Raw genomic sequence first — 14,897 nt, 5'->3', positions numbered from 1 at the left:
TCATTGTTCTTTTATAATGGTCATTCTCGTAACCCTATTAGGTATTATGAATTATTGTGTAATGAATGTAAACCATAACGCTATTATTTCGCTTCTGAATTCAATTTATAATTTATTTCCTTTTAAGTTCCCGGTCGTTACATCATTCCTCTTTCTACTTTTCATACTCATTGACATAAATGAGGGATAAACCGTTCAACAGTCATAGTAATATTAATTGATTATACTTAAAAATTGGTTTTTCACTTTCGAGTATAGAGATGATGTCCAAAAATTGTCCACTAACATTTAATTAAGTCTTCTTGTAATTCTTTAATATAATTGAACCGTGTAGAAACTATAACCAGTATTTACACAATCAAACAATTCTTTAAAAATTTTCAAGTATTCTTACCTCCGAAAAAAAATTTCTCATACTTTACCGAGAACTTCAATCATAGACTCTATGTGAGTTTTTTTATTTAGTCTGAAATTAATATGTATAGTTGTATTCTTTAAGAGAGCAAGATCATTTTTTTTTGTATTTTTTCTAATAATTTTTTTTATGACAATGAAAGGTCTCTCTTATTATTGTTGCTAATCATGTTTTTATTTTTAATTTTTTTATTTTAAATGTTATATCTGAAATATTTAAATTCAAATAAAATATATTTATATTAAGATTAGAATTCAGCTTATCAAATTTAGAATTTTTTATTTAATGGTCGTATATATATATATATATTAATTTAGTTTAATTTTAAGTTTTTAATTATTATTTATTATTATATTTTTAAGTGAAATAGAGTTATGTCTCATAGTATTTTAATTAGTTTTGTTTAAAAATTAGAGAGATAAGATATTAAAAAATATTTTTCATTTTATTTAATGTACGCAATTTATTTTTAATTAAAATAATAAAATATTGGTAAATAATAAATTTTTGTTCGATGTATTATATATATATTTTAATTACTATTTACATCTTAAATATTTATATTATAAAGTTGACCCTTGTATTAAAAATTTAAATCAAAGTGGTTTTAACTTTTAGTAGACTAAATTATAATAAATTAAAAAATAGTTTTTCTACAATTCGAAGACCAAAAAGTCGAACACAACATGACAACAATGACGTTATCATTTAAGTTTCTTAAATATATATATATATGTATATGTGTATGTGTGTAATGTATTATCACGAAATATGTATGTATATGTAGTTACGTCTGCATGTGAGTGAAGTAGCGGATACGGTCCCAAAAAACGTGTTCACATTGAGCACGTTGTGTAAATGTCAGCATGGTAAAAATTTGAATACTATAAGGGTAATTTTGTACTTTCTCTACGGCGGATCCATCTCCGTCGGATGCGGTGCGCAGCTCTCGTGATCATCGCAAAGAGGTAAAATGTGGGACCCGCAAAAACACACGTGTAAGACGTCCCGGTGAGAAGAGTCTTGACATTGCCAAGGCAGAGACCGCCACGCGCAAGGCTCCACCAAGTAGTAAATTACTATTTACCGGAAGCAGCAACTGTCTGACACGCGCCAAAGTCTACTGCTTTCTCATTCATAACAAGAGAAAATAAATTTCTAAAATTTCTTAATTATTTATTTTTGTTATATATTTAATACATTTTTATTTGGTATTATATACGTACTATAATTTTGTTAAAATATTTAATTAATTATATAGTTTTAACTTTAGTATAAATTTTAATTCAATATTTTAATTTTAATAATTTTTAATAAACAGTTAATACAATTTTTTTAGTTAATTGTTCTAATTTCATCAAAATTTTAAATTAAATATGTAGCATAATTTTTAAATAATTTGGTAAATAATACATTATTATTAAATATTTATTATGTACTATGTACATATTATTATTTTATTAAAACCTTTTATTAATTCCGTAATTTTAATTTTAGATATCTTAATTTAGGAATTTTTAATAGATAATTTATAAAAAAAATTAATTAATTTTAATTCTAAATAAGTACATTAGAAACATATTGTTATATGAATTAAATAAATTTGTTTGATGATAAATTAAATTTTATTTATCTATAAGAATATTATATTTTTGATAAAATAAAATTCATAAATTATGAATAAATATTATAAACGATAAAGTTTTATTTCATAATATTTCTTGAATTTATTGTTCATTTCATATTTTTTATAGATTTTTATACGAGAAAAAATAGTAAATAAATTTATATTAATTAAAAATAATTTTTTATTTCTATTTTAAAAAATTAAAATATATAATTATTATATAATATCCTCACGGTAATTTTATTTTATGTTTAAAATTGTAATATGTAACATATTTATTTTATAATCAATTAAAAATAATCGAACTCTTATATTAGTGATATAATATTTTTATTATATTGTTTTAGTTTAGATTAAAAAAATTTGAGGATTATTTAAAATTTAATTTTATATTTAAAAATATAATAAATAATATATTAATTTTCCTAAGTAATCAATAATAATTTAATACTTACACCCATTATAATATTGATGGAATCATGTAGGACTATGAGATTAGTTTAATTATTCAAATGTTAATTATTTCATTACTATGTTTTTGATTTATTAGTTTTTAGGCTTTATTTATATACTAAGAGTATTATTAACTTGCGACATAGTTTTTGTAACATGTTAGTGTTCTTATAGGAGTTGTATCTAATGATTTTACCATTAACTTTTTTAAAAATACTTATAATTTAACAGAACGTAAGCAAATAAATATTATATGTGTATTATATAATATTGATTTAATATTAAATAATATTTTAAAAATAATATAATTAAAATAGATATTATTAATCTAATACATGATGCTATTTACGAATTATACAAACTAACTAATATAATTCATTATAAGAAAAAGATATGATTTATGAGATTGTCGACGTGTTATTTTCGTGACAGATGTCATTTGTTTATAGGTTAAACAACGTAATTTCATTCAATAATATATTTTGAATAATGAAAATCACGGTGATAAATGTTATACGATTTTAACTAATATAATTGTGATTTTTGATAATTTATCATATTTATTATTTATATAATTCGTCTACTAAGCTTGATAAAATACTAAATTGACTATTTTATTCTATTAACCTAGATTTGAAGTCGTGAATCGTAATTGATTTGCTTCTAAAAAAAGATTAGTATTTTATGAAAAAATTATGTTAAGTAATATTTGCAATAAATAAGTAAAGGAAGATCTAAAATGGGGTAACCAGAAATTTTTTTTTTTTTTTTACTGCTTGTTAAAATTGGGAATGTTTTGATTACTATGAAAAAAATTTCATTTTTTTTTCTCAAAATCAAATTTTTATTCTTATTTATTTTGTTTTTGATTTTATCTTCTCTTTAAAGGGGACTTAGTGTCATAGTAAATATAGCTGAATCTCTCTCTGGTTCTCTCTCCATTGCTCATCTTCTCTCTCTCTCCATCTTCAAAATAGGCTTGAGGTGGGGGGTCTCCGGGCGTTAATAAGGAAGAAGGGGTCTGAGATCTGACCATTCTATTTTGGATTTTCTGCCAAAACTCGAAATTTAAGGGCCCTTTCTCTAAAGGGTCGTCTTCTGTTCTGCTATAGCAGTTTACCTTCTTTCTTATTTTCCCCTCTGGTAATGCTACTCACCCATCTGTGTTTTTTCGTTCTCTATATGTAAATATATTCAGCCTGTTATTTATTGTAATGGTGGATCTTTTTTCTCAGTTTGTTGATTTTATGCTTGTGGTTTGATTTGTGATCGATCTGTTATTGAAGGAGGTAAAAGGCTGTAGATTTATGTGTTTGATCAGTTTTCTTTTTCGAGTTTGACTTCATTTTGTTTGCTGGATGGACTTTTTGGGTTTGATTGCGTATGAAGGCTTGATCCTGCTTGTTATGACCTGATGTGATTTTGTTGAATGGTGATCGAGACAGATTTAATTACGTCAGATACGTAGGCTGATCAAATGCATATTTATATATATGTAGGAATTTTGTTCTTAGCCTTCCTTTTTTTAATCTGGGTTTATCATGTGATTTGTTTTGAATGGTACATGAAGGTTTGGGCTGCTCATGGGATTAGTTGGTGAATTTTCTGTTTGGTTAATTTTGTTCAAGAGATCTTTGTCAACAAATTTCAAGGACCTGGATTATTCTTTTTTTGTATGTTTTGGTAAAAAATTATTGTTGAAAGATTCAAATACTATGGACACTTTTGTTAGAGGGTTTGATCGATATTGTATTACTTTTTTCCGACCTCAATAGTTTTACAGAACGTGTATAACTGTATTGTTTTTATTTGTGTTGATAATCTTGTTTAATGGATTAGCACGATTTTACAATGTCAGGATGTTGTCTTCTTTATCAGGATAAATGGGTGTTGAGGTCGTAGGTTTTGAGATGGCAACCTCACCAGTAGCAGCTGTAAATGAAGTTGACAAGTCTTCTCTCCACGAGAAACAAAATGGGAAGTTGGAGAACGAATCCATCAAATTTGGTTCGCACGGAGATGATCCTTCTCAAGTAGAAGAAAGCAATGTATCCAATTTCACCAAGGAAGCAGTTGAAGAGTGGCCTGAACCTAAGAAGATCCATACTTTCTACTTTGTCAGGCACCGATTATACAATGATCCAAAAATAAAAGCGAAAATAGACCAAACTGACAAAGAGCTCGAGAGGAGGAATCATGTCCTGTTTCAACTCAATGATGAAATGAGAGCAAAGAAGGTAAATTTAAGGGTCTAACTGTAATTCTGCCATCCTATCACGTTGTTGCTTGTCCATAAAAACTCAAGGTATATATCATTGTGCTTTATGCTCCTCAGTAATGTTTGTGATACATTATTTTGGAATTTGTCAAATGTTGGAGAAAAGTCTTTTGATAACTGATCTTAAGGAGAACATGAATTCCAATAACTTTTCATAGGTAAAGAAGTTTTGATTTGTGGCAGCACGAGTCAACGAGTTAGTGCGGTTAAAATTCCCTATTATTCAGGCTTTTTCTTGTTCTTCTTCTTTTTGGAACAAACAACATGACATTATCAAATGAGAGTGAATAGGGTTAAGCTATGAATGGAAACTGTATCAAAACTGCTTGAATAGGCTATGATGTCCAAGGATAGTGCACATATAATCCTCGGGCTGCCAGTAAGCATAAAAATTAAGAAATTGAGAGGGTTTGTTTTCTTCTCTTTTGAGTGATGGGAGGTTTTTCACAACTAGCTTTTTAATAATATAACATTATTGAGATGTGTTGGAGTAATGTTAATCTTTCTTTTTAAATGTTAATTTTGGTTGTTTCATAGTCTCTAAATGGTCAAGATGAGAGATGTCTTGCGGCGATGTTGGAAATACAGTCATAATTATACGAGAATACTATTTTTTAAATGTTCATTTGATTCATATTTAAGGATTATATAACATTTATTTTATTTTCTAATATGATGGTATAATAAAATAACTTGTGACTTTTAAGTTTACATTTTAATGCCACAATGGTGATTGAGATTTTCATTGGACGATAGGAAATAGTACTTTTGAGATGCTATACATTAATGAAAGATACTTGGATGTAATGACAACATGGTGGTATCATATGTTCTTTTTCCTTTCTGATGATGCTCTAACTTGTGTGGTCATTCTTAATGCTATAAGCCTTTTCAGGATATCGGGTTTTGTTTCTCATTAATTTTTTTCAAATCATTTATGTTTTCCTTTCAGTTAATTTGCTAATAATCATGTGTCATTGTAAGGTTGAAACTTTTGCGCCTTCCATGTTCTTGTGGAGGGAGGAGATGTTGTTTGACAGGAATCCATTGGTTATCTTATTATTTCGTGTACTACTTCATGTATATTTGACAGATTTCTCCAAAATCTCATAGATTTAAGATGGTAAGATGGTTATAAAAATCACAGCTATTAGTTCATGTGAAGGATTGCTGGTAAGGTGGTTGTGGCAAAATTAATTAGAATTAAAGATTTTATTTTGATAATATTCCTAAAATAGCAACTAGAATGAAAAAAGTAAATTCTGTTATGGTTCTATAGGATATTCCAGTTGTTAAACCAATATTTTTATTGTAATTGTAAGGAATGAACAAAATTTCAGCATTGAATCCTAATCTAATTTTTTTTTCTTTTCCTAGGCTGAAAGGTCGGAGCTGAGTGCTCAGTTGTATGCTTTGGTAACTGAGCGAAGGGGATTTAAAGAAATTTTGGATGTGAAGAAAAAGGAGATGGAACCTTTGCAGCAGGCTCTGGGGAAGCTGCGCAACACAAATAGTGGTTTATGCTCATCTGAGGAGGAACTCAATGATCTTGTATGAAGCAACTGCAAGCATTAAATATTGTTTGAGTTCATTTTCGGCTGTGTTTTTTTTTTTTTCTTTTACTTTCTGATTGGAGATTTTGGTGAATACAGATCCAGAGCTATCAGTACCGCATCCAACATGAGAGCATCCCATTAGCTGAGGAGAAGCAACTCCTTAAGGAAATCAAGCAGCTTGAGGGGACAAGGGAAAAGGTTAGAGCTCAAGATGCAATGAGAGCAAAGATTCAGGACTCTATGGGTCGAAAAGAATCTATTCAAGACCAGGTTAAGGTAAGCAATTCAACTTATAAGTTTATAAAAGGTTTCCCATGGTTATCACAAACTTCAGAAGGTCACCAGACATCTTCTAATAGTTTCCTATATTTTTTCGTTTTAGCTCATGGGTGTCGATTTGAATGGAGTAAGGAAGGAGCACCAAGCGATTTCTGGAAAGATTAGTCACCTAGAAGAAAAAAGGAGGGCAGTGGACAATGATCTCAAGGCTTTGGAAATTGAGAGAAATGCTGCCCTAGAAAAGAGGAACCAGGCATCTAATACCATCAAGGAGCTGCGTAAGCTATCTGATGAGGGGGTAGGCTCTTTTCTCTTGTAACTGAGATATTATGGTGCATCTGAAACTCTTTTGGGTTCGATTATATTAATTCAGATGAATAAAATTCAGCAGATCCTATAATTGATGACGTGTTTTTACAGAATACCCACTTTGTCCAAAGCCGAAAAGTCTTGAATAAAGCCAGAGAGTTGGCGGCAAACAAGAATATAAAGGATCTTGAGGAACTTTCATATGCTGAGGTTTGCTCAACTTATTACTTTCCTGGTCCTTCAGAAAAAAGTTACTTTCGTGGAGACGCTTTACAATTGTAATCTTTTGGCTACATTCTTATCTTTTACTTTTAATCGTTGTCTTGATTAGATTGAGAAGTTCCTGTCCTTGTGGAATGGGAACAAGACATTCAGGGATGACTATGAGAAAAGAATTCTGCCATCACTAGATAGTCGACAATTGAGCAGGGATGGACGGATTAGAAACCCTGATGAGAAACCACTGGTTGTACTTGAGGCACCTTTGCCTCCTGAAACTGAAGTATTGCCAAAACCTACTGTAAAACGACCAAAGGAGGATGCTAAGCACTCTCATCAACAAGATGTATCACCTGCCAAGACGGTCCAGAAAGAAGTCAGTAACAAAGTAGCAGATTCTAAATCCACTTCAGAGGACTTTGACATCGCAGACAAGGAGTACACTGTCCCTTCTCCGGTAGTTGAGGAAGTTGATCCAGCAAAATTGAAGGAGATGAAAAGAGAAGAGGAACTTGCAAAAGCTAAGATAGCCATGGAAAGAAAAAAGAAGTTGGCAGAGAAAGCTGCTGCTAAAGCAGCTATAAGAGCTCAAAAGGAAGCTGAGAAGAAGCTCAAGGAAATGATTTAATTAAATAAATAAATTAATTATGACTTCTTGCTAGATGGTTTGGAGTTATGCTGTTATGGAGTAACACAGTTTCCCCTTTGCTTTATTTCAGGAGCGTGAAAAGAAAGCAAAGAAGAAGGCTGCTGCTAACATGCCTGAGGAAACGACTGAAGCACCTGTCGAGGTTTCAGAACCAGAGAAGATAGAAGAAAATATCGAAGTACCTGCACCAGTGAAGAACAAACCTGAGAAGGAGAAAATCCAAAAGGAGAAATCTATTAGGTACAGGAATCGAATGAAAGGTCCTGAAGCTCCTCCAAGAGCAATCCTCAAACGCAAACGATCAACTAATTACTGGGTGTGGGCTGTTCCTGCGACTTTGGTAGTCCTGCTGCTTGTAGCGCTGGTGTACTTCTACCTTTTCTAAAGAAGCAAAAACTAGAATCTCCTTTTCTTTTTTAACATTGCGAAAAACTAGAATGGAGTAGAAGAGTTATGGACAATCTTTTCCTAGTTTTGTTTTTTGGTTTACCTGGTTGATGGGCATGGAAGAGTGGCTAGATCTATAGTGCCAAGATTAAATTCAGTTTAGTTTTGTTCTTTTCATCCTGTGGAGGGAATAGGGATGGACAGAAAAACTCATAATGGTGTTGGTAGTTTAGCCTGAAATATTTACTGAGCCAGAACCTTCATACTTCTCTCTTGGTTGATGCTTTTTCAGGTTTTTGACTTGTAATCATAATTTTTATCAGAAGCTCTTGCTTTTTAAGTAATTTTTGTGTTCTTATAGTACAGATATAGAGATGGGCACAAAGCCAGTAATGTCCATGAGTAAGTATTATGATTATTTTTTTGATATAAAAGGAGAAAGAATATTATTATGCATAAAGATATTAAGAAGGTACTAACTGAAAGCACAAAATTATAAGTTCGATTAGTTGATTCATGATGACGATTCTAATGTCTTTTCAATCTAATGTCATGAGTTAATAAAGTAAAATTAAAAGTATGAAACTATCTATTCTTAATATTTATAACTTGTATTTCAATATATTTGAAAATTTTAATATTTTTCTCTTTTCAAACAACTTATAGAATAGAAATCGGAGTAAAAAATAATTTTTTTTTATTCTTTTACATAAACAAATCCGCGCTTACAGCTTCTTACTAACACTGCCCGTAATAATCCAATTCATCCTCATAATCTCATACACATATAATTTCTTACTAACGCTACCAATAATAATCCAATTCATCCTCATAATTCCATACACATATAACTTCTTATTAACACTGCCCATAATAACCCAATTCATCCTCATAATTTCATACGCATATAACTCCTTACTAACGCTACCCGTAATAACCCAATTCATCCTCATAATTTCATACACATATAACTCCTTACTAACACTGCCCGTAATAACCCAATTCATCCTCATAATCGCATACACATATAATTTCTTACTAACGCTACCAATAATAATCCAATTCATCCTCATAATTCCATACACATATAACTTCTTATTAACACTGCCCGTAATAACCCAATTCATCCTCATAATCTCATATGCATATAACTCCTTACTAACGCTACCCGTAATAACCCAATTCATCATCATAATTTCATACACATATAACTCCTTACTAAGGCTACCCGTAATAACCCAATTCATCCTCATAATCTCATACACATATAATTTCTTACTAACGCTACCAATAATAATCCAATTCATCCTCATAATTCCATACACATATAACTTCTTATTAACACTGCCCGTAATAACCCAATTCATCCTCATAATCCCATACGCATATAATTCCTTACTAACGCTACCCGTAATAACCCAATTCATCCTCATAATTTCATACACGTATAACTCCTTACTAAGGCTACCCGTAATAACCCAATTCATCTTCATAATCCCATACACATATAACTCCTTACTAACACTGCCCGTAATAACCCAGTTTATCCTCATAATCTCATACACATATAACTTCTTACTAATGCTACCCGTAATAACCCAATTCATCATCATAATCTCATACACATATAACTTCTTACCAATGCTACCCGTAATAACCCAATTCATCCTCATAATCTCATACACATATAACTCCTTACTAATACTGCCCGTAATAACCCAATTCATCCTTATAATCCCATATACATATAACTTCTTACTAACGCTACACGTAAAAACCCAATTCATCCTCATAATCGCATACACATAAGACAAAATTCTGTACATCACTGAACACTGAAGTAACAAGTGGAATGTTAAAGCAAATCTCTTTTACATCCATGAAAATATATATCACTAGCTCTCATTAGCAAGAGTTGAATCTCATTTTTTCATTTTAGTTCTTAATGCATTAGATATAGTGAAGAAACTTCAAGTTACATATTTGTATATTGATACTAAATTTATTTTTGGTAATTATAAAAAATCAATTTCTCTTATTTATACTAAGATTTAAAATTTATTTTCAAAGTGTTACTTATAAAAATGGCAACTGAGGATTATGATTTTTAATTTTTAATTACTTGCAAAAAATAATTAGAATTGCATATGATTTTTTTCCTAGTGGGTGGTGTAGTATAATTGTTTATACTAATTAAAAACAATTAGAGAAGCCTGACCCGAAACGGCGACGTTTTGTTCCACCATTTTAAAAAAGAAAGCTGGCTTTTGCCAGTGGCTATGGCTGCCACTAGCTTCAGTGCATCGTGGATGCTAAGAAGAGGGTATCGGGCTTTTTCAGCTGCTTCTCCTCTTCGCATAAACTGCAAGAACCTCTCTTTCAATGCACCCTTTTGCTCTCCCCCCATCAACTATCCACTCAGACATTCAGGTTTATAATAGTCCATATATATACATCTTTCTTCTGCTATCAATGTTCGCGTACTGCCCTCTATGTTTTTCTTGAATTAGATGCGTTTATCTTGGTTTAAAATTGATTTTTGTATCGTTGGAAATACCCACTTTCCCAGCTTGCATAATCGTGTCAAGTATCTGGTTTTTGTTTGTGCTTTGATTTTTATCTTCCTTCAATCTTATGAGTTTGTGCTTGTTTTGTATTTATGTAAATATAGATTCCCATTACTCCAAAGTGCAATATTATATATTGAACTAATTTTGTTTAACGTTATAATTTCTTGTTTCTGTAATTGTACGGGAGATAGAGCTGGTTTAGTGCAAAGTGACACGTCAATGGTGTTCGATGAAATGTCTCCGTCATATTTTTTCTCTGTTTTGGCTTTGAGTGGAGAATTGAAGCATAAACATAGCCCTCGAATTTGTAATTTTTAGAAGCTACTCCATTGAACTTCTCAGTTCTGCTTCTCCAGTAGGAGCATTCATTGCTCGTAGCTCCTTCACATTTATTGTTGATTGAGTCAAGGCTATTGAATGAACTAAGCTCTTCATGCTTAGCTCGCTAAAAAGACAGTTCAGGTTTGTTCAACGTAATAGACATGCTCAAGTTTCATGAACTGCATTGGTTTGATTGAGCTTCAATAGTTGCTAGTGGATAAAGGTGCACAAATGATGGTAACAATAAAAATAAAAAGGCAAAGAGATACAGATTTTGTTGCACCAACAGAATCTTAATTTCATTAAACGAACCATTTAGCATTTTTGCTATTGATACTCCTGTATTACAGCTTCAGGAATATGTCACTTACCACAGGCCATTAAAGGAGATGTTGACATTTTACTTCAGGGAGTGGGAGACCAAAGTACAGCTGAAGAAGTAAAGCATATTCTTGAGATGGTATTCTTATTACCCTTCTGCTATGTTGCCCTTCTTCTCCTTTTCTCGCTATCCTCTCCTACCCATGCTTCCATTGGTGATTTCCATGTACCTCGTGTAGGCCAAACGGGCCATATCAAGAAAAGAAGTTCTCCATGCAGATTTTCTCACCCCACCAGTTTTGAAGGAGTCGCTGCTACTTTTGGGTAAGCTAGCTGATGCGGAAGCAATTGCTCAGGGAGGATATCCTCAGGTTAAGATAACTAACTCCTTGTTCATTTTGTACGGATGCAAATGCATTTAAGTTTAGGTTAATTTTTATAATTTGAAATCCTCTAGGCTGAGCGCTGCAGGATTTCTGTTGGACACTCAGACGTATTGACTAGTGATCCTGATATAGTTTCAGCCTTGAGGTAAATCATATTTTTGCTTCACCTTTTTAAACTACTTCAGAATCCTGCATATCTAAGTCTGGTGAGGTTTTTCTTTATAGATCTCTGAATGTCTCCTTCTCATTTTCCAGTATTGCAGGGAACTTCAGATTTGAACCTTGTTCTCATGGTGACTTCCTTGGAGCAATTCTTGGTACAGGGATTGCTAGGGAAAAGCTTGGAGATATTATCTTGCAGGTATCATGTACGCATAGTTCTACTGCTTAGCTTTTGTTGGTAAGAAGTTTGTGTTTCCAGATATTTGAAGGATTGTTGATGTATAAAAATTAGGGAGGAAATGTTTGTACGTCGAATCCAATATATTTGTTTAACTACTTAATGAACACAAACAGTTTATGGAAGAGCTTTTCTGTATGCCCGGGTTCAAATACTACTGCCTAACAAATTTTCACTAAAAATTCAAGTTTAATTTTCTTCAATGCCCACACATCAAAATAAAAAAATCACCTTCAAAGGAATTCATCAGGTCCAAAATTTCAGTGTGAAGATGCTAAGTCGGCGCATACTCTCTTACCATCCATAAACCCTAGGTTAATTTCAACACTACTCACTTCTTGTAGTGATATCACACTTTTTTTTTTCTATGCTTTCTTCTCCTTATATTCCTTCGCCTGTTCCAGAAACTTCCTCTCTCAATGGAAGTAAAAGAAAACCATTATGTAATTATGTATTTCTATAAACACTGAACTAATTTTTATAGTAGAAATTATCAAGTATACTTCTTTTCCTGCCCAAAGAAGTCTGTTTGAGTGGTTGGAAATTTGCTCTGCCAGCTGCCAGTGACTGGGAGATTTTTAATGCTCTGCACTTTGTATAATCAAATATGAAAGTGGGTTTGATAGTCCATTACTCAGGAATTAGAAGATTTCATTTCTTTCTACTGTCCAATGGGCATTTTACTGCTTTCTTGATATTTAGCTATCCGTGGCCTCCTTTTACTCCTATTTTTATTCTTGTTGGTTGTCCAGGAGGAGAAGGGAGCTCAGATCCTGATTGTTCCAGAACTTGTCGATTTTCTGATATCATCTCTGGACAAGGTAATAATTTCTTTTCTATGCATTCAAATTCTTTTTTTTCTTTATCAAAGATACTTTCTAAAGATTCCTTGTTACTTTGAGCCCTCCAATTTGAACTCGGCTTAGATTTACTACATCTTATTGTTTTCATTGAATTACTAACATTATTCGACCAGAAAGATACCTTCTTTTCTCTAGACTTTTGGTTCATTTAGAATTTTCTGCTGTAAGATGCAACTGAAATTTGGATGAACAAACAACCATAAACCTCAAAATTGCTTACCTTAATAAGGTAATATGCTGATAAAACAGGGGCAGGAAATTACTAACTGCTGTAAGTCGCTTGGTTTAATTGCTTCTCGTATAACTCTGCTAATTTCCGTGTCCTCTTCTGGACTTTTTCTATCACAGGTTGGTAAAGTTCGTGTCTCTTGTACAAAGATACCCTTATCTGCTCTTGAATATGAACCACCAAGGTACATGTTGTTACATCGGCAATTTATTTTCTCTAGCTTCTTGTACACTTCTCCATTCTGGTATCGGTAATGACTTGAAGGTCATCCTTGTGTTTTTCAGGACCAAGTCTTTCAAGACTGTAGAGGCATCACTTAGAGTTGATGCTCTGGCTAGTGCAGGATTTAAAATTTCACGGTCAAAACTAGTTGGTTTAATCAGGTACATGGTACATTAGTGTCCGCCTTTTCAGAATTCATTACTTGTTTAGCATGTCTACTGCTTCCTATGTTATTAACTTCAGTCTTTTAGGAGTGATTCTGGCAATGATTCATTCAAGAAACATGCGTAATTTAGTGATTTGCGTTAAACACTCAATAGATAAGCTCAATTTATTAGTTTTGAAGCCCTCGAACACTATAACTCTCTTTCTTCTAAAGATAGAAACCACTTTCCTACAAACTTCTTCTTTTCCAATTTGAGTTCAACGTCTTTGACATTGGTTGTTATGACACATCTTGTCCTCCGAGACAACGACAAAAAACATTTTGCAGCTGTTGCTTTATGAACCCATTCAATCTGTTGGGAGGCATGGGTTTAAAAAATGGTCATCTTACTGCTGACTTCTTATTGATTTTTTTTTTACTCTCCTCAGATTGACTCGTGAAAACTTTTTTGCCCTTCAAGCAAATTTCAAAATACTTGTTGATGTGTATCAACCCTTAACTTTTCAAATACTTGTTAGCGTCTGTGATCAGCGCTTTAGTCGGATCAAGTTAATATTTTTACCTGGACTCAACAACTTAGCACCGACATAACATGCTCCTCAGGTTAGTATATATAAGCTAAACTTTTTGTTCTTCTAGCAATGGGGATGTACGTGTTAACTGGACCACTATTACAAAAAATGGAACCATACTCAAGACCGGGGATATCGTCTCTGTCAGCGGGAAAGGAAGGCTAAAGGTAAGTGAGTAATCGGATTCATATGAAACACCATTTTAAAAATTTGATATATTTAGCCTAAGATTTTGTATCCATTTTCTTAGATTGGAGAAATAAATTCTACCAAGAAGGGAAAGTTTGCTGTTGAGCTTATTCGGTATGTATAATTACAGAAGCTCTGCAGGACACAGACACGAATGGTTCTGGTTTAAGCTATTTGTAACAGTTTATATGGTTCAAGGCGGGGTAGGTTGTTATACACAAGCTTTGGAGAACTAAAACAAAGTGTAATGAATGGTTGTGGTATATATTTTCTTTAATGAAGTTTTGTATATTCATTAATTAATTACATAGCAGACAGACACACACATATATATATATATATATATATTTCAGTCATGATATAATAAAATCTACACAACTACGAGAAAATTATCATGATTGGTATGGAACCATTAAGACCCAATTCAAATAAAAGCCTCTACTACTATTCCAGTTTAAACTAGTAAACAAATTTTGAATCAAACTG

The 14,897-nt window shown here is 32.0% G+C and overlaps 2 protein-coding genes across 5 annotated transcripts; both read left to right on the top strand.

Moving 5' to 3' along the window:
* Positions 1–3,493: 3,493 nt before the first annotated feature.
* Positions 3,494–8,256, top strand: LOC110812249 (proton pump-interactor). Of its 2 annotated transcripts, XM_088218914.1 has the most exons (8): positions 3,494–3,638; positions 4,374–4,732; positions 6,151–6,324; positions 6,426–6,605; positions 6,712–6,906; positions 7,029–7,127; positions 7,249–7,752; positions 7,853–8,256. In XM_088218914.1, the coding sequence occupies exons 2-8, from the start codon at positions 4,379–4,381 to the stop codon at positions 8,168–8,170; spliced, it is 1,824 nt and encodes a 607-aa protein (XP_088075040.1). In that variant the 5' UTR covers positions 3,494–3,638; positions 4,374–4,378; the 3' UTR covers positions 8,171–8,256. The 2 variants fall into 2 exon arrangements, with proteins under 2 accessions (XP_088075040.1, XP_088075039.1); XM_088218913.1 differs by lacking the exon at positions 3,494–3,638 and adding an exon at positions 3,736–3,784 and having other exon boundaries at positions 7,249–8,010.
* A 2,177-nt stretch (positions 8,257–10,433) lies between these two features.
* Positions 10,434–14,692, top strand: LOC110812229 (RNA-binding S4 domain-containing protein). Of its 3 annotated transcripts, none has more exons than XM_022038953.2 (10): positions 10,434–10,602; positions 11,473–11,523; positions 11,624–11,755; positions 11,842–11,915; positions 12,026–12,131; positions 12,923–12,991; positions 13,382–13,446; positions 13,547–13,645; positions 14,290–14,389; positions 14,473–14,692. In XM_022038953.2, exons 1-10 carry the CDS (start codon positions 10,555–10,557, stop codon positions 14,533–14,535), a joined length of 807 nt encoding a protein of 268 aa, XP_021894645.2. In that variant the 5' UTR covers positions 10,434–10,554; the 3' UTR covers positions 14,536–14,692. The 3 variants fall into 3 exon arrangements, with proteins under 3 accessions (XP_021894645.2, XP_088075038.1, XP_021894643.2); XM_088218912.1 differs by having other exon boundaries at positions 11,440–11,523; XM_022038951.2 differs by having other exon boundaries at positions 11,414–11,523.
* Positions 14,693–14,897: the final 205 nt, after the last annotated feature.

Source organism: Carica papaya, chromosome 4 (genome assembly GCF_054855325.1).
Source record: "Carica papaya isolate Zhongbai chromosome 4, ASM5485532v1, whole genome shotgun sequence".
Lineage (NCBI taxonomy): Eukaryota > Viridiplantae > Streptophyta > Magnoliopsida > Brassicales > Caricaceae > Carica > Carica papaya.
The sequence above is the reverse complement of the archived record's forward strand: the minus strand, read 5'-3'. Positions and strand labels throughout refer to the sequence as shown.

Bases quoted from the DNA above. Each gene is read 5' to 3' on its own strand.
- LOC110812249 (XM_088218914.1), top strand. From the start codon at position 4,379: ATGGGTGTTGAGGTCGTAGGTTTTGAGATGGCAACCTCACCAGTAGCA. The intron at 6,907-7,028 runs GTAGGCTCTTTT...GTGTTTTTACAG, and splicing joins GTAAGCTATCTGATGAGGGG to AATACCCACTTTGTCCAAAG. The intron at 7,128-7,248 runs GTTTGCTCAACT...TGTCTTGATTAG, and splicing joins AGGAACTTTCATATGCTGAG to ATTGAGAAGTTCCTGTCCTT.
- LOC110812229 (XM_022038951.2), top strand. From the start codon at position 10,452: ATGGCTGCCACTAGCTTCAGTGCATCGTGGATGCTAAGAAGAGGGTAT. The intron at 12,132-12,922 runs GTATCATGTACG...TTGGTTGTCCAG, and splicing joins TTGGAGATATTATCTTGCAG to GAGGAGAAGGGAGCTCAGAT. The intron at 13,447-13,546 runs GTACATGTTGTT...TGTGTTTTTCAG, and splicing joins CTTGAATATGAACCACCAAG to GACCAAGTCTTTCAAGACTG.